The sequence below is a fragment of the Myodes glareolus genome, chromosome 14, assembly GCF_982192425.1.
Source record: "Myodes glareolus chromosome 14, mMyoGla1.1, whole genome shotgun sequence".
NCBI lineage: Eukaryota > Metazoa > Chordata > Mammalia > Rodentia > Cricetidae > Myodes > Myodes glareolus.
The window spans coordinates 32,627,691-32,649,225 of record NC_142039.1 but is presented as its reverse complement, the minus strand read 5'-3'; the positions used below and the strand labels follow the sequence as shown (position 1 = coordinate 32,649,225).

General features: G+C 42.7%; 1 protein-coding gene across 4 annotated transcripts in view; it reads left to right on the top strand.

Moving 5' to 3' along the window:
• Tbce (tubulin folding cofactor E) overlaps positions 1–21,535 on the top strand; it is a 47,947-nt gene that overhangs the window by 16,935 nt on the left and 9,477 nt on the right. For all 4 annotated transcript variants that reach the window (XR_007237167.3, XR_007237168.3, XM_048461124.3 and 1 more), the window contains exons 3-8: positions 1,422–1,506; positions 10,404–10,589; positions 14,490–14,578; positions 17,945–18,044; positions 18,863–18,965; positions 20,312–20,388. Coding sequence is in view for 2 of the 4 variants with exons in the window: in XM_048461124.3 (XP_048317081.1) it covers positions 1,422–1,506; positions 10,404–10,589; positions 14,490–14,578; positions 17,945–18,044; positions 18,863–18,965; positions 20,312–20,388 (640 nt within the window). In the remaining 2 variants the exon portion in view is untranslated. The remainder of the gene's footprint in view (positions 1–1,421; positions 1,507–10,403; positions 10,590–14,489; positions 14,579–17,944; positions 18,045–18,862; positions 18,966–20,311; positions 20,389–21,535) is intronic.

Genomic DNA, 21,535 nt, shown 5'->3' with positions numbered 1-21,535 from the left:
GAAGGCCCAGGGTTGGTTTAGGGACTCATCCTTAATGGCTCTTCCACCTTACTCATCAAGACCGAGTCTGTAATTCAGAGGGCTCCAATATGACCAGTCCTGCTAGCCAGCTTGCTTTCTTTCCACCTTTAAGGCTAGCATTATAGTTATCAATCCATGCCCACTCAACTGCTTTAACTACTGAGTTACTTCTATTCATCCCTTTCAAAATATTTCTCTAGTTTGTTTTGTGATTCTTTTTAGAGTTTAATCATTCATTCATTCACTCATTTATTTATTTGTTTATTTATTATGTGTACAGTGTTCTGGCTGCATGTATAGTCAAGTCAGTCATACATGCCAGAAGCAGGCACCAGATCTCATTATGGATGGTTGTGAGCCACCATGTGGTTGCTGGGAATTGAACTCAGGGCCTTTAGAAAAGCAGCCAGTGCTCTTAACCCATGAACCATCTCTCCAGCCCCTTATGATTTCTTTTTTGACTTAAAGTAATTTAAAATAACATTGCTTAACTTCTAAGTATAGAATTTTTTAAAAGATTTTTATTGTGCATGTGTGCTGCCTACATTATATGTATGTGTATCACACATATACAGTGTCTGCAGAGGCCAGAAAGGGTGCCAGATCCCCTGGAACTGGGATTCCAGACAGTTATGAGCTGCCATGTGGGTTCTAAGAACTGAACCTGGGTCTTCTGCAAGAGCCACTTGTACTTTTAACCACGGAGCCATTTCTCTGGCCTGATTTATTATCTTTTTCTTTGAAACAGTATTTAGCTGTGCAATAGTTCCTCTTGCCTGTTCTAGATTACAGGCTTGCACACCACACCTAGTCTTTTGAGGATTTCTTACTAACATTCTGCTATAGGTTTATAGAATTCTCAGAGATTGTGACCAGAGAACATACTAAAGAGAGAGGTCCCTGTACCCTCTGTGTGGGGTAGACCATATTTAGTCCTCCGTGGTGTTTCCTTCACTTGGCATCATGTGTTCAGGATTCATCCATGCAACCAGGCAGTGGCGGCGCATGCCTTTAATACCAGCATTTGGGAGGCAAAGGCAGGTAGGTGCATCTCAGTGAGTTTGAGGCCAACCTGGTCTACAGAGTGAATTTCAGGACAGCCAGGACAGTTTAAACAGAGAAATCCTGTCTCAAAAAACAAAACAAAAAAGATTCATTTATGCTTAGTATACCCAGTATAGTTTAGCCATTCTTGTTTTCTGCTGTTGGGGTTTTGTTGGCTTTTTGGTTCATACATGCTTATTGCATTCTTTGAGTGAAGTTCCCAGGACTTCTTGAGACATTCCCTATTCTAGCTGTGTGTGATGTAGCTGCTGTTACACATTTTGTTTGCTTGTAGGAGAATAGAGTATGCATTTGTCATGTTTTGTCAGTCATTTTTTTTCATTTTGTTTCTCTAGGACTCTGGTTAGGAGTTGAGTGGGACAATCCCGAGAGAGGAAAGCATGATGGGAGCCATGAAGGCACTATGTATTTTAAATGCAGGTAAATATTTCTTATGAATTGTCAAGGTCATAATTAATCATTGAATAATAGGGATGGAAAGGAAGAAGCATTGGTGGATATGAATAGTTTGAAAAGGTATTTCAGCCTGGCATGTTTTTAATCCCAGCATTCAGGAGGCAGAGACAGGTGGATATAGTCATGTGTGTACAGGTACATGTCCCTGCCTAGAGTCTAGAGGAGGAGTGTAACATGAGGGCCGGCTTGTTGGGGTTTCTGTCCCGCCCAGTACCCCCCAGCAGGCAGGCCCCAAAGAAAATCACACACAGGACTCCATAAGGTTATAAACTGATTGGCTCATTAGGTCAGGCTTCTTGTTAACTCTTATAACTTATATTAACCCATTATTCTCATCTATGTTAGCCATAATGGCTCAGTACCTTTTCCAGCGGGGGCAGCTTACATGTTGCTTCTTCAGTGATCTGCGCAGGAGTGCCGGAGGGACCTTCCTCCTCCATAACCTTATTCTATTCTCTTTGCCCCGCCTCTACTTCCTGTCTGGTTGACCCGCCTATACTGCCTGCCTGACCAATCAGCGTTTTATTAAAATATGATTGACAGAATACAGATAATTCTCCCGCACCATTTCCCTCTCTTTTTTTTTTTAAACAAAGGAAAATACCCATAATCCATTTGTTGGGAATGTGGGCGTAGTATTTCAGGCTACTTCCTGCTAGTTGGGGGCGCTGATAGTCTTAAGGGGACCTAAAGAAAATTTAGAGTTATAATCAAGTCATGACTGGAGTATCCTGTGAGTCTCGATCATCTCAGGCAGTAGTCTTGAATCTGTTCTGGATGTAGAACTCAGACATCTGGGCCATCTGTTCCTATCGGAGATTTTTCAGGTGGCCTCCCTTGGTCAAAGGTGATTATTCTTAACTCTGAATAAATCCAGAGTCTCTCGTTTTCTGTGGAAACAAAAGCAAAATCTCTTCTCCAAAGTAACATACCTTTTGACTTCAGTTTTGAAGCCAAGGTATTTTCAAAATGCCTATCTTGGGTTAGTTCAGCAGCATTTATAAATAAAAGTCTTTTAGCAGTTGTTGCTCCTTCCTCAGCAATCAAACAATTTAAAGAGAGCATAATAACATACAGTATGAAGATTCTCTGTGCATTTTCCATCTTTATGTGGCTTTATTTTAACCTCTATTTCTTTTATTTTTACTTTTACTTTTTGAGACAGGATCTTTGTATATCTTTGTCCTGGAATAACACTGTAGACCAGGCTGTCTTTGAACTCACAGAGATCCTCCTGTCTCTGCCTCCCCAGTGCTGGGATTAAAGGTGTATGCTACCACACCTTGAACTCACAGAGATCTGTCTCTGCCTCGCAGGCATTGGAATTAAAGGCGTGTACTACCACACCTTGAGGTCACAGAGGTCAATCTACCTCTACCCCTTGAAGTCAGAGGTCAATATGCCTCTGCCTCCCAGGCATTGGGATTAAAGGTGTGTACCACCACACCCAACTACTCTCTTTCTTTCCTTTTAACTTTAAGAACTTTAACTTTTAGCCTGCATATACACACTGTAAACCATTTAGAGGTTTTCTTCCTCTTTGAATCTCTCTTTACTGTATATTTTTCTTTTTCTGACCATATGAGTCTTTAATTTACTAAGCAATATGGAGAGCTGTGGCTTTGACGGCTAGATCCAGCTCATTCCTTAGCTTTTCAGCCTCAAGGCTGAGGTACCAGCCAGAGCTGTGTTCACTGCCACAACTCTATGGTGTTTCAAGGTCCTTGCCAGCAAGCAAGCTACAGCATTCTGCTCACAGACCACACTCAGTCGGACTGCCTGCCTGAAAGAGTCAGAGATTGCCCTGGCAGGACAGCCCAGAAAGCCGGCATTTTAAAACAGCACAGCTTTTTTCCTGCTACGACTGAAAACCGAAAAGCATGTGTTCAGCTTTTCACCAACAGCATTTAAGTGTTTCGTGGCAGGACCTCTTAATGAGCTGCAAGGTTTTGCAGCTAAGGCTGAGTCAAGAAGCTTGTCTTAGATGAGAGCATTTGCTTGCCTCTAGCAAGCAGAGCAGAACCAAAAAAATTGCTGCTACCAAGAAAACATACTTTATTCTATTCTTTCCCAAGCTTTCTCAGGCTTTCTGTGGATTCATTTATCCACGTCTGGGCGCCATATGTAACATGGAGGGCTGGCTTGTTGGGGTTTCTGTCCCTCCCAGTACCCCAACAGCCAGCAAGCAACAAAGAAAATAACACAGAGTCTACATTAGGTTATAAACTGATTGGCCCATTAGGTCAGGCTTCTTGTTAACTCTTATAACATATATTACCCCATTATCCTTATCTATGTTAGCCACATGGACTCAGTACCTTTCTCAGTGTGACAGCTTACATGTTGCCTCTTCGGTGGTCTGTGCAGGAGTGCCAGAGGAACCTCTCTGCTTCCCAGAATTCTCCCAGTCTCTTTGCTCCACCCCTACTTCCTGTCTGGCTTTCCCGCCTATACTGCCTGCCTGGCCAATCAGCGTTTTATTAAAATATGATTGACAGAATACAGATAATTCTCCCGCACCATTTCCCTCTCTTTTTTTTTTAAACAAAGGAAAAATACCCATAATCCATTTGTTGGGAATGTGGGCGTAGTATTTCAGGCTACTTCCTCCTGGTTGGGGGCGCTGATAGTCTTAAGGGGACCTAAAGAAAATTTAGAGTTATAGTCAAGTCCTGACTGAAGTATCCTGGGAGTCTTGATCATCTCAGGCAGCAGTCTTGAATCAGTTCTGGATGTAGAACTCTGTCATCTGGGCCATCTGTTCCTGTCGATTTCTCAGGTGGCCTCCCTTGGTCAAAGATGATTTTTCTTAACTCTGAATAAATCCATAGCCTCTCATTTTCTGTGGAAACAAAAGCAGAATCTCTTCTCCAAAGTAACATACCTTTTGACTTCAGTTTTGAAGCCAAGGTATTTTCAAAATGTCTATCTTGGGTTAGTTCAGCAGCATTTATAAACAAAAGTCTTTTAGCAGTTGTTGCCCCTTCCTCAGCAATCAAACAATTTAAAGAGAGCATAATAACATACAGTATGAAGATTCTCTGTGCATTTTCCATCTTTATGTGGCTTTATTTTAACCTCTATTTCTTTTATTTTTACTTTTACTTTTTGAGACAGGATCTTTGTATATCTTTGTCCTGGAATAACACTGTAGACTAGGCTGTCTTTGAACTCACAGAGATCCTCCTGTCTCTGCCTCCCCAGTGCTGGGATTAAAGGTGTATGCTACCACACCTTGAACTCACAGAGATCTGTCTGTCCCTGCCTCCCAGGCATTGGGATTAAAGGTGTGCACTACCACACCTTGAAGTCACAGAGGTCAATCTCTACCTCTGTCCCTTGAAGTCACAGAGGTCAATATGCCTCTGCCTCCCAGGCATTGGGATTTAAGGTGTGTACCACCACACCCAACTATTCTCTTTCTTCCTTTTTTTTACATTAAGAACTTTAACTTTTAGCCTGCATATATTTTTAACACACTGTAAAATATTTAGAGGTTTTCTTCCTCTTTGAATCTCTCTTTACTGTATATCTCTCTTTTTCTGACCACATGAGCCTTTAATTTACTAAGCAATATGGAGAGCAGTGGCTTTGACGGCTAAATCCTCGTGGCTGAGGTACCAGCCAGAGCTATGTTTACTGCCACAACTCTATGGCGTTTCAAGGTCCTTGCTAGCAAGCAAGCTGCAGCATTCTGCTCACAGACCACACTCAGTCAGACTGCCTGCCTGAAAGAGTCAGAGTTTGCCCTGGCAGGACAGCCCAGAAAACCAGCATTTTAAAATGGCACAGCTTTTTTCCTGCTACAACTGAAAACCGAAAAGCATGCGTTCAGCTTTTCATCAATACCATTTAAGTGTTTCGCGGCAGGACCTCTTAAAGGAGCTACAAAGTTTTGCAGCTAAAGCTGAGTTAGGAAGCCTCTCTTAGATGAGAGCATTTGCTTGCCTCTAGCAAGCAGAACAGACCCGAGAAATTGCTGCCACCAAGAAACCATGCAATGCTGTTATTTTGTTCTAGAATTACTTCCCAAGCTGTCTCAAGCTTTATGTGGATACAGTTGTCCACACGTTGGCGCCATATGTAACATGAGGGGCCGGCTTGTTGGGATTTCCGTCCCGCCCGGTACCCCAACAGCCGGCAAATCCCAAAGAGAAATTACACACAGGACTCCATAAGTTTATAAACTGATTGGCCCATTAGGTCAGGCTTCTTGTTAACTCTTATAACATATATTACCCCATTATCCTTATCTATGTTAGCCACATGGACTCAGTACCTTTCTCAGTGTGACAGCTTACATGTTGCCTCTTCGGTGGTCTGTGCAGGAGTGCCAGAGGAACCTCTCTGCTTCCCAGAATTCTCCCAGTCTCTTTGCTCCACCCCTACTTCCTGTCTGGCTTTCCCGCCTATACTGCCTGCCTGGCCAATCAGCGTTTTATTAAAATATGATTGACAGAATACAGATAATTCTCCCGCACCAGAGGAGGAGTGTTGTCTTGCTTCCTGCCAAATTTTCTTGAGACAGTGCCTCTCACTGAACCTAGAGCTCACTATTTTGGCTAGATTGGCTGGCAGACAGACACATGAACCTCTTAGTTCTGCCACATAGCCCTGTTATAGTGTTGGGACTATAGGCTTATGTGCTCTGCATGGTGCTGGGGATGCTAGTGCTAATGTTTGCACAGCAGTTCTCTTCCCATGAGCCATCTTGTACCCCAGCCCTCATTTTTGTTTTTGTCATGTTGTATAGGCTGGCCTCTAACCTGCTGCATAGCTAAGGCTGGTTCTAAACTTGAGATCCTCCTGCATCTACCCCTCAAGTTCTGGGATGATAGGTGTACATCATCATGCCTTAGCTAGCTCTTGGTTTCTTTCTTTTTTGGACTGGAACACACTTTATAGTGCAGGTGGGCCTTGAACTCAGAGAGATATATCTATCTGCCTCTGCCTCCTGAGTGCTCAGAGGAAAGACCACTTTAAATACTTTTCTTTAGTTTTTTTAGATGTCCCAAGTCGTGAAGTTTTCTGAGGTTCTGAGCACCAGGGGCCAATGGGATGAGGGTACTTATCCTGCACCATTTTCCTCATGGGTTCAAAATTTGTGTTTCATGAAGCATCTTGACAAATTTACAATATTACAGTGATTTCTGTCTAAATCACTGTTAAAATCAGTGTATCTTCTGAAGATTTTTTATTGATGGGCATTCATTTGGCTAGCATTTCTTATCTCTGGGCTGTTTGGTTTCTTGATAAAACTGCTGGGAATGTTTCACCAAGGATTGAGCCTATAACAGGTATAGGCTCCACTTCTTAGCCTCCTGACACAATTCCACACTACTCATCTGCCTGCAACCAAAACTAATAAACATCTCCTTTTGACTAGCTCATTACCATTGCTGTAAGAAGTGTGAATTTAGGCTAAGTGCATGTAATCTAGAAAGTACAGAGGCAGAGGCAAGATGATGATGAGTTCAAGGCAGTCGGGGCTAAGGAGTAGAACAGTCTCAGAAAAAAAAAATCCCAAATATATTTTTATCCTAAATGTTCATACGTGTGTACGCACACAGAGACTAGAGGTCCACATCTGGTGTCTCCCTCTATTGCTTTCCACCTGTATTTTGAGGCAGGGTTGCTAAAGTTAGCGTTCACTAACTGGCTGGACTAGCAAGTTTGTAAACCCCATGGATCTTCATGTTTCTGTATTGGAATTACAGGTATGTGTCACCAGTGACCAGTCTTTATGTGCATTCTGGGTGCCTGAACTCATGACCTCATGTTACTCAGCGAGCACATCCACTGAGTGTCTTCCCAATACCCTATTTGTGATTTTCAGTTTTTTCTCCTCTGTCATTACCTTAAATGCCTTTCTTTCTTTTTTTTTTCTTTCTCTATCTCTTTTTTTTTTTTTTCAGAAAAGGTCTCTCTATATAGCCTTGGCTAACCTGGAACTTGTTATGTAGATTAGGATAGTCTTTAACTTGAACTCAAAGAGACATACCTGTCTCTGCTTCCTGAGTGCTCAGATAGGATGCATGTGCCATCACACCTGGCAAAATGTTCTGTTGCTTAACATTCTAGCTTAGTTTTAAGTTTTTATTTTATTTTAAAAATTATTTTAGTTATTATTACTATTTATTTATTCATTTATTTTTTGGTTTTTTGAGACAGGGTTTCTCTGTGTAGCTTTGGTTGTCTTAGAACTCACTCTAGACCAGGCTGGCCTCAAACTCACAGAGATCCACCTGCCTCTGCTTCCTGAGTGCTGGGATTAAAGGCATACACCACCACTGGCTGGCAATTATTTGGTAATATTTTATGTGCCTTGGTGTTTTGCCTGCATGTGTATCTGCTTGAAGGTGTTGAATCCCCTGGAACTGGAGTTATAGACAGGTGTGAGCACCACGTGATTGGTGATTGCTGGGAACTGAACTCTGGTCCTCTAGAAGAACAGCCAATGCTCTTAATTGCTGAGACTTCTCTCTAGCCTGCAGTTTTGTTTTGTCTTTTTTTTTTAATTTAGATTGCTATGTTTGAAAAATGAAATTTCATATTTCTAATTCTAATACTTTACATGTAAACATTAGCATTTTAATTTAAGAATTTTTTAATTTTAAAAATTATTATGTGTACAGATATGTGTGACCTCTGTACCTCTGTGCATGTGTTGAAATTGGAGGATGGCTTTAAGGAGTCAGTCTTTCTTCCAGCTTTACATGGGACCTGGAATTGAACTGAGGTTACAGGCTGGCACAAGAAGCTCTTTACTGGCGCACTGAGCCATTTGGCCAGTCCAGCAAAATCTGTCTTTTCTTCTCTCTCTTCCTGTGGTGATATTTTGCTTGTGTTTTAACAAATAAAGCTTGACTGAAGATCAGAGTGCAGAGGTAAGCCACTAGAGGCCAGGCAGTGGTTTCACACATCTTTAATCCAGGACTCCTGAGAAAGAGGCAAACAGATCTCTGTGAGCTCAAGGCCACCCTGGGCTACTTGAGATTGATCCAGTCTAAAAGAGAAACAGAACTAGGCGATGATGGTTCACACCTTTAATCCCAGCACCAGGGAGGTAAAGACAGGAAGTGATATGGCTGGGCAAAGAGAGGACTATAAGGCGGAAGGAGACAGGATCGCCCTTTTGGTCTGAGCATTGGCAGAGGTAAGAATTCTAGCGACTGCTGTTCTGCTTATCTAATCCTTCAGCTTTCACCCCGATAGCTGACTCTAAGTTTTTATTATTAAAATCAATTAGCATTTGAGCTACCTCTCTTCCTCTCCTTCTGCCTTCAGCATTAAAAAACAAACAAAACTTTTCAACATTTATTTATGAAAAAAAAGATTTTTTTTAAGCTTTTTTTAAACCAAATGTTATTTGTCCTTGAAGGTCCACCTTAGATTCTACAGTTTTATACAGTGTATGCTAAGTCAGGTTTTTAATTCCCATCTCCCTTATTCTGGATCTTTCTGGGACACACAAAATACACTTTAAAAAGTAGTAAACAGGGGACTGGAGGGATGCCTCAGTAGTTAATAACACTTGCTATTCTTGTAGAAGACTCTAGGGTTCAGTTTCCAGCACCCAAATGGTGGCTCACAACCACCTGTAACTCCAGTTCTGGGGACTCTGGTGCCTCTTCTTCAGTGACTGCACACATGTGGTGCACATACATACTTGCAGGCAAAAATAACTTGTATACATAAAAAATAAAAATATTAGTTAAAAGTAGTAAAGAGCTAAATCTAGTGGCTCACTCCTGTAATCCCAGCACGGAGAGGCCGAGTTAGGGGAATCTTTACACGTTTACTGTTAGAGTGAGATACATAGTTTCAGGCCAGCCTGAGTTACAGAGGGAGACTGTCTCAAAAACATAGAAAACAAAATGTATTAACAATGCAAATATGTGAATTAAATACAGTAATTGCTGGGCATAATGCCACGACATTATCTTAATCTGTTCTGGAGGCTAAAGCAGGAGTATAGAAAATTCAGAGTCTGGGCCCAGGAGATAACTCAGCTGGTAAAGGCACTTGCTGCTAAGCCAGATGACCTGAATTTGATCCCTTAGGACACACATAAAAGACGATAACTATCTTCTGACCTTCACATATGTGCAATGGCACTCATGTGCTCACATAGACATGCAGATGAGTAACTAAGTTTTGTTTTAAAGTTTAAGGCCCTTAGTGAGACCCTGTAGTTGTTTGTCATAGGTAGAATGTATATGTGTAGGGTCTTGCGTTCAATCCCCAGTAACATACATCTAATAAAAATAGTTTTAAAATACACATTACTTTTTGGTTTCTCTCTCTTTTTTTTTTAAGTTTTATTTATTTATTATATATGTAGTGTTCTGCCTACATGTATTCCTGCATGCCAGAAGAGGGCATCAGATCTCATTAAAGATGTTGTGAGCCACCATGTGGTTCCTGGGAACTGAACTCAGGACCTCTGGAAGAGCTTCCAGTGCTCTAAGCCATCTCTTCAGTCCACTTTTTTTTTTTTTTTTTTTTTTTTTTTTTTTTTTTTAAAGACAGGGCTTCTCTGTGTAGTCTTGGCTGTCCTGGAACTTACTCTGTAGACCAGGCTGACCTTGAACTCAATGAGCTCTGCCTGTCTCTGCCTTTCAAGTGCTAGAATTAAAGGCATGTGCCACCACTGCCTGGCCATATTAATATTTCTTGATTAAATAACAAAGTGATATCCAACAGTGTAAGTATTTCCTTTAAGAAAAGAAAAAAGACAGGGTCTCACTATATATCCTTGTCTGGTCTGGAACCTGCCTCAGCCTCCCAAATATCTGGGATTGACAAACCTCTGTCACCATGCTCATGATATTTATATAGTAATTTCTTTCCCTTCTCAGGCACCCAACAGGGGGCTCCTTTGTTCGTCCAAACAAAGTTAATTTTGGAGTAGACTTTCTTACTGCTCTTAAGAAGCGTTATGTATTAGAAGATGGATCTGATGATGATGGAAAATCAAGTTCCTTAAAAGTTGGAAGTAAACAAGTGCAAACTGTTGGTTTTGACAGTATCACAAAGAAGCAGAGGTAAGAGCTGATGTGGTAGCTTGACTTTCAGTCAACAAATTGGGATTAAAGTTCTTGATTGTGTGGTGATGCTTGGAACTTTGCTTCCACATTGGTTCATCTTTTCACAGTGTCTTGAGATGTGGAGAACACAAGCACTTTAATTTCAGGGAAATTAAAACCCTCGGTTTAGCTGAGTGTGGTGGTTCATTCTAACTGGTAACCGCAGCATTTGGAAGGCGGAGGTGGGAGGATCAGGAGTTCAGTGATCATCCTTGGGTATACAGTCAGTTTAAAGCCAGCCTGGGCTACATGAAATCCTGTTACATTGCAAGGGGAGCTGTGCAGTGTGCACTGAAGTGATGACTCAGGGTTACAAACACCTGCTGCTCTTGCAGTGGACCCAGGTTCAGTTGCCAGCACTCATATAGCAAAGCAACTCACAACTACCTATACAATTCCGGTTCCAGGCGATTTGATGCCCTCTTCTGACCCCCACAGGTACCAGGCATGCAGGTGGTACATACACATACTTGCAGATAAAACATTCATAGACATAAAATAAATGTATCTTTAAGAAAAGTAGAGGAGCTGGCAAGATGGTTCAGTGGGTAAAGGTGTATGCCATGTAAGCCTAGGGACCTGAGTTTGAGCTCCAGAACCCACAGGAGGGTGGAAGTAGAGAACTGACTTTACAAAGTTGTTCTGACCTCTGTTTGGGGGTGGTAGGTCGTCTCTGTGACCTCCACAGCCAGCAGAGTATGATGATGGTCCTCAGGAGGCAGTTTGGTTCAGCACCACTAAGTAGCCTGTGTTGGTCCAAACTTCGGGAGTCTGATCCTGAGTGGTTTATTTTAGGCATGGGAAAGCTGACTCTTCCCCTCGCCTGAGGTGGGCAGTCCCAGTTACCCAGATGACCAGCTCAGCTACCACGCAGACCCACATTCTGTGCCCTGGGTTGTCCCCATTTGTGACCTGCTGGAGTGCATAAAGGAACTAGTGCTGTGGAGCAATAACCACAGGCTCTCCATGGGGCAACAGCAGGGTATCTGAGAGGAGCACCAGTGAGGGTGGTGATGACGGTGTGCCGCGGGCCTTGAACCAGACCAATGACTCACTGCAATGGACGCTTTTTGGGTGGGGCGACACATTACAGCTCCCGATGCCACTAGGATTAATGAAGAGGTTTTGGAAAGACAGAGGAGTGAGGTGTTTTTGTTTTTTTTTAATTAATCTGGCAGGGGTGTGCTCCTGGGAGGGATGTCCAGGGGTGAGGGGTGGATACGGAGGGACTGGGGGACTGGGAAATGAGTGGGATTGGAATCAATAAGAGAAATGTTTTTAAAACGGGAGTCTGGGGGTGGGTGGAGAGACAGGAACAATAAAAATGAGAAACAATTATGAGCCCATGTACCCTGGCTCTTCTGCAGATGGCTTTAGGTTGATGCTTCTATAGAGACCTGGTTCCTCAACTTGGTGCCAAACATCCCAGCATGGCACACTTTCAACTGTGAGAGGGAAATAGCATCTTGATTAAATCTTTTTAAAATTATTATTGAGAAAAGGGTCTCATGGCTAGCTTTGAAAGCTATTTTTGTTGTGGTTTGTTTGGTTTGGTTTGGTTTTTTTGAAACAGGATTTCTCTGTATAGCACTGACTGTCCTGGAACCCACTCTGAGACCAGGCTGGCCTTGAACTCAGAGATCCACCTGCCTCAGCTTTCAAAGTGCTGGGATTAAAGGTTTGAGTCACCATCCCTCAGCTTAAACTTTTTTAAATTTCAAGTTTTTATCTCTATGTGTGTATGATGTGTGTTTGAGAGCAGGCATGCACATGTCACAGTATAAGAGTATGACCAGGACAACTTTTTGGAGTTTTCTACCTCATTGTAGAAGACTAGGATTACAGATGTGAGCCATCACCTATTGCTTTCTGTAGGCATTGGTATCAGGGATTGAACTCAGGTCCAAGTACTTTTATCCACTGAGTCATCTATCTAGATAGTCTGACTTTGAGCTCTTCACCTTCCTGCCTCCCCTACCAAGTACTGGGATTAAAGTGCCACCACACACTGGCCCAGAAACAGTGACTTTCAGCGTACAAGCTACTGGTCTGCAGTTATTGACAGCTGTATGAATGACATTAACAGTTCCTTTCAGTGAGTTCACATTTCTGAGAAACTGAAATGAACAGTTGCTGTGCTTAAAAACAAACAAACAAAAAAAATAAAAACAAGGAATTTCTAGGCATGGTGGCACATGTTTATAATCCCAGCACTTGGAAGGTGGAGACAGAGAATCAGGCATTCAAGGCCAATTTAGGCCACATGAAACCCTATCTAGAATAAATACAAAGCAAGTACTTCCTGAATATTGTGATGGACAGAATATGGGCATGATGGTGTTCAGAAGGGTTGATTTCCGAGTCTGGAAGTCATGCACTCAGGGGCACTAAACTGGTAGCACCTAAGTCATCATGAAGCTGTTTGGTCCTAACCACGCACAAAATTGGAACTGGGAAATACTTGTTTTGATGTAGGCACCATGAAACATTGCTGAAACTCTCAGGGCCTGCTGAGCAAGTGGGAGAGCCTTCTGCCCTAGAACCTATTTCTGATGATTAGAATCACCTTTGCCATGCTTGTGTTTACCCCTCAACATTGTCAGTTTTTGGTTAATTTTTACAAACATAAATGAAAATGAACCATTTGGTGGTAAGCATTATTTTGAGATCTTCTAGAAATACTAACTCACTAAGTCATTTGTTGTGTTTTAAAAATTCTAACAGAATATACCTAATAAATTGACTTAGCAGTGTAAACGCTAAACATCATGTAAACCAGCCCCTGCAGCATTCCCATCGTTCCAAACTAGAATTCCATCCCCTATAAACACTAATTCCCTATCTCCTCCTCCTCCCAGCCATTGTTTTTTCTACCTGTCACTTTGTCTGTTCTGGGATCACCAGGTGGGATCCTTGTGCAGTATTTGTCCCATTGTCTGATCTTTTTGATTAGAGTAATTTCTTCAAGGTCTCTCCATTTATGGATGTCATAATTTCTTCCCTCTTAAGGCCAAACACTGCTTCTCAAATGTGATGTCACATTTGGTTCATCTGTTCTGGACACTTGGGCTGTTTCTGCCTTTTGGGTATTGTGTGAATAAAGCTCTACAATTAAAGTACATTTAACAGCATTTTACCAGTGTGATGTCTGAGGCACAAAGATTTAATTTCCTGCCTAGTGCCAAGGAAGGTGGTGGGACTGGGCCTTGAAGCCTGGTAGCCCAGCTCTGGATTCTGAGTTCCGGGACATTAGCTTTTCTGATAGACAAAGGACACAAGTCCTGCATATGTAGAATCACACTGAGAGCTCTCAGGCACAATGCCTCAGACACGTTCTAGAGAGGCTCTGTCTCACTGGGCAGGAGGCTCTCAATAGTGTCACTTCAGCATTTTGGGGAACTGCCAACTGTCAGCAGAATTAGTAACTTCATTTGGGTCTAGTAAAACACCAACAAATATAAAGACAAGTGTTCCAGACCGTTGAGTGTCCATGGAGCTGAATCCCACTGCTTCACAATATCCTTCAGAGGGAAGAAGTCACAGGAGATTCTGTATACAATAAAACAGTAATTGGAGACACAGTTTTACAGTCAAGAGTAAGTCCATAGCAACTGTGGCTGGAGAGGTTGCTGAGAAATCAGGGAGAGTGGGGTGTTTTTGGAGAGGAGCAATGACTACAGCTGCCTCTAATGGCTATGATGCTTCATTTCATTCTCCTTTTTTGTAACACTTTGCTTTTCAATTTATGTGATGAGTACTAGCACTTGTATAGTTTTGGTATTTTGTGTACAATTTTAAAGGGCCAGTGGACATGATAGTTTATGACTTACATATATATATATAAACTTTTTCCTGCAGTCAGCTGAGAGCACTGAAGGACATTTCCTTGTGGAAGTGTGCTGTGAGTTGTGCTGGTGAACAAGGAAGAATTGCTGAAGCCTGTCCCAGTATCCTTTTCATTCCTGAAACCTGATTTTGGATTTGGTGCCTGTGCCTGACACCATTGGTTGCATGCCCTTTTTGGGACATGCAGCTCAGTTAAGTAAATTCCCAGACCCTTTTGCCTGCAAGTACAGCCAATGAGTGTGAAAATTTTTATTATACTTTAATATAGTTTTCTGGTGCTGGGGAGGATTTTTTTTTATATTTTTGAGATAGGGTCTAACTCTGTAGTTCATGCTAGCCTTGAACTCAGTATGTATCAGAGAGTAGCCTTGAACTCATGAAAGTTCTCCTGCCTCAGCTTCCCCCAAGTGCTGGTATTACAGTATGAGTCACCATGCTTAGCTCTGAGAGTTGAAATTCATAGGTGACCCCTAGCAAGGGGACAGACTTGGTTAGCATTTCCTCTGTTGTGTTGGTCTTTGGTCATTTCTCAGTGTATATGGGATGCCCAGGGTCTCATCAGTTGTCTTTCAAGTGTGAAGAAAGCCATCCAGTAAGGCTGAGAGAGCTGACTGCATCTGGGCACAGGTGGCAAGTTGGCAGGTTTGGGTTTACCGACTGCCTGCCTGCCTTTCTTCCCTACCCTATGCTCCTGTGGAGTCCTTCACCTGTTTTCTCCTAAGATTAATTCATTTTTAGCCAGAGCCCTGGGGTGATAAAACAGGCTCTCATGTCTGTGGGGTTATTTGTGTTTTTTAGACAGTGTCTTACACTGTAGCTCAGGCTAGCCTTAAAGTTGCTTCATCCCTCTGCCTCAGCCTTCCTTCCTAGTGCTGAGATTACTCACCTGAGCTATGCTTGACTTGTGTTTAATGTTCCTGCTTGTATTGTGGGATGTATCAAATGGGACTTTGGGTGGAGGCTGACAGGTTGATTGTCTCGTGCTGCTCTGTACAGGTGACAGTTGCCTTGGATTTTCTTCTGTGGAAAAGGTGAATCCGCAGCTGGGTGTGGCAGTGCATGCCTGTTATCCTAGCACTAAACACAGGCAGGAGGATCTTGAATTTAAGGTAATTCTCTGCTTCATAGTGAGTTAAAGCCAACCTGAGCTACATGAGAGCCTGTCTAAAAAAGTCAGCTGCAGCTGTTATTCCCAGTGGGTTTCTTCTTCCCTGGGTGAATGCTTTCTGTGTCTTATGGAAGGTCTCTTCTCTCAGCAAAGAGTGTGTCTTCTAGGAGACTGTATTGGGGCACAGTTAGACCCCAACATTCTTCCTTCCTACACTGCTCTCGTCTTTCCCTGCTGTTCTCCCAGTGGTTCATTTAATACCTGCTTCTATCTAATTTCTATCTCTAACAATATGTCCCACAGCAAGACCTCTCCAGCCTACTTGTGCCATAATTTCTGCATCCAATAAACATCAGTACCATGTGCCCGGCCAGCTCTGCCTGTTTTCCTCACTTCCTTCTGTCTGGCTCTGCTTTCACCTTGGGTTACTCAACCTGATATTTCCTCCTGCTCTCAAGCCTGCTGTGGGGCTGTGCTGACCAAGTTTATGTCAACTTGATGTAAGCTAGAGGTATTTGAGAGGATGGAGCCTCAATTGGGAAAATGCCTCCATAAGACTGATCTGTAGGAAGACCTATAGGATATTTTCTTAGTGATTGATGGGCAAGGACCCAGTCTGTTGTGGGTGGTGTCCACCCCTGGGCTGGTGGTCCTGGGTTCTGTAAGCAAGCCATGAGAAGCAAGGTAGTAAGCAGCATTTCTCCATGGCCTCTGCATCAACTCCTGCTTCCAGTTTCTACCCAGTTCTCGCTTTGGCGTCCCTCAGTAGACTGTGGTTCAGGAGATGTAAAACAAATAAACCCTTTCCTTCCCAAGTTGCTTTTGGTTATGGTTTTTATCACAGCAGTAGTAACCCTGACTAAGACAGGGGACTACTTGTCTCTTTTGTTTCCCTACCGTCCTCGGCTCAACCTTACAGCAGAGTGACTTTCCAGAGACCCAGGTCAGATCCTGTTACTCTGCTCCAGCCTCTCTAGGAGTGCCCATTTCTGGCAGACTAGCAGGCTTTGAAGCAACCTGGAGGTGCTTTATGATGTGGCCTTGGTCTCTAAGGCCTAGGGTGGTGGTTCTCAACTTAGGGGTCGAAAATAATTTTATAGTTATGGGTCACTGCAACATGAGGAACTGTGTTGAAGTCGCAGTGTTAGGATAGTTGAGAACCACTGGCCTAGATGCCTCTATTTGAGAATACCCATCCATCTTTTCAGGTGGCTGGAGGAAGCTGTTCCCACTTTGACCTCAGCACCTCACTGTAATCACAACTGTGTCCAGGATGCCACAGAATTCTTCTAGGTTCTGTTTCCTGGATTCCCTCAGTTTTCTGCTCAGGAAGCTCATTGACTTTGTTTTCACTACTGTCTGTATGGCCACGCACCTTCCTACCTGTCCCACCTGCCACGCTGACACGGGCAATCTCAGACTTGCAGGAGGTGTTAGCTTAAGACCATCTCCCTGCTAAACTTGTCTTCTTGGCCCTTGATAACTATTTGTAGGGTAACCATAGTAACACATACATATCTTCCATTAGCTGGTCTGTGACCATGTTACACTGTGACCCCCTTGAGAGCATGGCTGTTGATCCTTAAGCCATCGTGCATGTGACGGTTCCAGAGCCTTGTTCTAGGTTTTTGGTCATGAATCACAGATAAGAAGCCACATTGCAGACTGAGTTCTCAGCCTCTTTCTTGCCCGTGTTGCTGCTATCCTTGTATTCTCCTCTAGGATGGTGCTCTGAAGAGAAGGGTGGGTATGTGCACAGGCATAAATGCTTGTGGCTTTAGGCAGTGCTGAAGGCAAGGCTTGCTGGTCACCTGATGGTGGTGTCAGTGTTTCAGTTGTTGTCTGTCACTGTTTTTTGTTTGTTTGTTTGTTGGTCCTGCAGAAGTTTGATTGTAACACTTGGTTCTGCTTTGGTTATAGATGTTTGTCTCATGTTTTGACACATAAAAATGAATATTTTAGGTTTTGGATGAACCAGGGTAATAGTATTTTTTTGTTTTAGTTTTGCAATGCTAGGAATGGTACTCAGGGCTTTGGGCATATAGAGAAGCACTCCACCACTGAGCTACATCCAGGCTAACAGATAATTTAAAACAGAAACATTTGTGTTCATTAAAAGTTTCCAACTAGACAGTGAGAAGTTTAAAATCCCCACTTCAGGCAGGTAGTGGTGGCAAGAGAGCAGGGGTCTCTGAGTTCCAGGCCAGCGTGGTCTACAGAGTGAGTTCCAGGACTGCCAAGGCTGCACAGAGAAACCGCGTCTCAAAAACAAAACAAAATCCACATTTCAGAATTAGAATGCTACTAATTCTATGTCTTTGAGTCTTTTGAAATTACTTTTTCTTAAAATGTACCTTAGATATTCGAGTTGTTAATTTGTCCAAAAACTTGTTGTCATCTTGGGATGAAGTGATTCTTATTGCAGAGCAGCTCGCCAACCTGGAGGATCTCGATCTCAGGTATGGACTCTACACTGCCTTCTCTGACAGCTAGCAGATACTTTATGGGAAGCTTTGCCTAAATGGACTTTGCTGAAGGTTCACTTCAGGGCACAGTCTTCAGATGGTCCCTTGAGGTGTATGAATAAGGAGTATATCTGTGTCCTTATCAGGTGGGAGGGAGTAGATCTTCATAACTTATAAGTCTGACTGTGAAAGAGGGACTATGGTATGTGTGATCCCAGCAGAGGAGGAGAGGGGTTAGTGCTGAACATGATTTTTGAATCTGTGTTTAATGGGACATTGCTTAGTATAGTTTTAATAAAGATTTTTTTTTACTTTGTTTACTAATGTCACATTTCTGATACCTTCCCAAATAGTTGATTATTTTATCTCACAACCTCACTTTCCAAGGGCTCAACTAGGCTGGTGTATTCCTCCTTCCTTCCCTTCCTTCCATGGTGCTGGGAACCAAGCCTAGGTTTTTGTGTTTCTTAAGCCCTTTACCACTGAACACACCCTCAACCCTTCTCCTCTTGCATTCCCAAGTGCTTTTTATATGCAAGTTAAGCTTTGCTAGGCTAAAGCAGGTGCAAATAGAACAAGACAGTCAAGCTTGAAGGCACCTCAAATAGAGCAAACGGGTTTAATTTAACACTTAATATCTCCTCTTCTGGGAGCCCAAGTCAACCTCAAATGTATGGGGAAACCTGAAGCTTCTTTGCCTGCCTTGAAGAGAACTCCTCTCAAATCTTCAGGTTAAACCTCAGACTGTTGATATCAGAGTATTGGGTCTGCCATGTAGGAGTAAATACTTCATATCTTCTTTTTCTTCTCAGTGAAAATAAACTACAGTTTCCCTCTGACTCACCAACTCCAACTGGAACATTTTCTAATCTGAAGATTTTAGTCCTAAATAAAATGGGAGTAACATGGGCTGAGGTAATCATATTTGCTTTATTACACATTAATAAGTGAATATAATGTTTTGCTTTAAAAGGGAATTGAAGACTACCTAGTTTCATTTCAGTTACCCTATTATCCAAACAGTAGAATGTTCTACACTTCATTACAGAGAAAAATAATCCTTTGGTGTGTAACATGAGGGCCGGCTTGTTGGGGTTTTGTCCCGCCCGGTACCCCATAGCCGGCAATTCCCAAAGAAAATAACACAGAGACTACATTAGGTTATAAACTGATTGACCCATTAGGTCAGGCTTCTTATTAGTCCTTGTAACTTATATTAATCCATTATCATTATTTATGTTAGCCACACGGCTCAGTACCTTTCTCAGTGTGACAGCTCACATGTTGCCTCTTCGGTGGTCTGGGCAGGAATGGCAGAGGTAGCTTCCTGCTTCCCAGAATATTCCTGTTCTCATTGCCCCGCCTTTACTTCCTGTCTGGTTGACCCACCTCCACTTCCTGCCTGGCCAATCGGCATTTTATTAAAATACATGATTGACAGAATACAGACAATTCTCCCGCACCATTGGTGAAATAGGATTTTCGATCTGGTAATCCATGTTTCTTTCTCAGCCTGTCCCTGTCTCTTAGCTCATTTGTTTGCTCTGGAGTCTTAAACAGTGGATGCTCACAGTGGCATGCACCAAATATGGGGAGTTTTAAAAGCTATAATGCTGGCTCCCCCAGGTTCCCTGCAGATGTTCTTAGGGCAGAACACGAAGTGGAGAGTCTCACCTCCCTGTATGCAGGCTTGTCCTGACAACCATTGTCCTAGTATGATTGGTTCAGGGGTAGCCACAGGTGTCCTTGGCATAGTTGCATTTGGTACATCTGTTTCTGTCCCCCCCCCCACCTCAGATTTTGGAGGATCTCCCTCTTCTGTTGCATACCATGCCTGGGGCAGAAAAGCACTTAGCAATTGTGTGGGGGTGGCAGTGAGACTTAATGGAAAAGACCTAAGAACTGATGGGGAAACTTTTATGTGCTCAGCATAGCCTTCACATGCCCAAGTGCTATCAGAACTAGGAAGATGAGTACCACATCCTGTTCTAGGCTTAGGCCACTAGACAGGTGGGTGTCCATCAGCATTCCCAGCTCCTTTGAACACTTCCTGAGCTGGGTGCTGACTCAGCTGCCAGGTTAATAGTACCAGAAGTGTGTCTACAGTAGTCTTTCAACATGGCCCTTCATCCTCCCGCACCACTTCTTGGTGCCTGAGTACAGCTTGCATGACCTGTCCATGAGGCATGGAGTTCCCGTGGTGATGTGACTGAGCATGGCCAGAAGAGGCTGCCAGACACTGAGTTCAGTTTCCTTCCTAGGTGCTGCGCTGTGCCCCTTCATGGCCAGTCCTCGAGGAACTCTACCTCAAGTCTAACAGTATTTCCATTTCAGAAAGGTAATGGGCTTGGCTTCAGTGATTCTGTTGCCATTCGGTTATTCTGAATAAAAGCTCAGGTTGAGAATTAACTTTTATGAGGGTTTGCAAGCATGAATTATAGTAGTACTTATTCCTTACTCATTGTGTTACAGATTAGATTGTCAACTGAGATATTATTCAAACCAAATCAAAGACATCTGAATTAAATATTTGATTAAATATTTGATTTTTATTAGCTTTGTATAAATATTTTAGATTCTCATAGACAACCAAACTTAAGTATTAGAATTTACTTCCTTTCCTTACATGTATTGGATTCTCTGATTCTCGTTGGAGTACAGGCGCTTTTTTTCCTTATTTTTTGGGGGTGGGGACAGGGCCATCTTATGCAACTTAGCAAGACCCTATCTCATAAAAACCAAGGGCTGAGGGATGTAATTTAATGATAGAGCATTTGCCTACTATGTGCAAAGCCCTAGGTTAATTTTTATTTAAAAATTTAAGACACACTGTTTATGTGTTGTATGAGTGTTTGCCTGAATGTGTATCTATGTACCACATGTGTACAGTGCTCAAGGAGGCCAGAAGAGGATAGCTGGTCCTCTAGGACTGAAGTAAAAGGGTGTAAGGTGCCATATGGGTGCTGGGGATTAAATCTCAATTTTCTGGAAGACCAGCCAATGCTCTGAACCACTGAACCATCCCTTTAGCGACTGAGTTCATTTTTTAGTATTGCAAAAATTTTAAAGTAAATAAATGATGATTTTTTTTCTTAATTTATTATTGTGTATGTATATATGTATATGTGTATGTGATGTTTTATGTGTGAATTCAAGGGTGTGTGGGTGAAGGACAACCTTTGGGGTTCTGTCTTTCCACTGTGGGCTCCAAGAATTGAATTCAAGTTTCCAGACTTGTGAAGCAAGCACTGTTATTCACTGAGCCATCTTGTTAGTCCTATTTGTTTTGAGGCAAAGGCCAAGTTGGCCTCAAGCTAGTTCTGTGCCAAGTATGGCCTTCAGCTTTGCCTTCACCACCCGCGTGTTGGCAAAGCAGGTGAGGACAGCTGTGTCTAGCAAATAAAGGATCTTTAATTGGTAATATCTGCTATTGTACTAGAGTGTAGCAATGGCTTTACCAACAGAGCCATCTGGCTCATCATCTC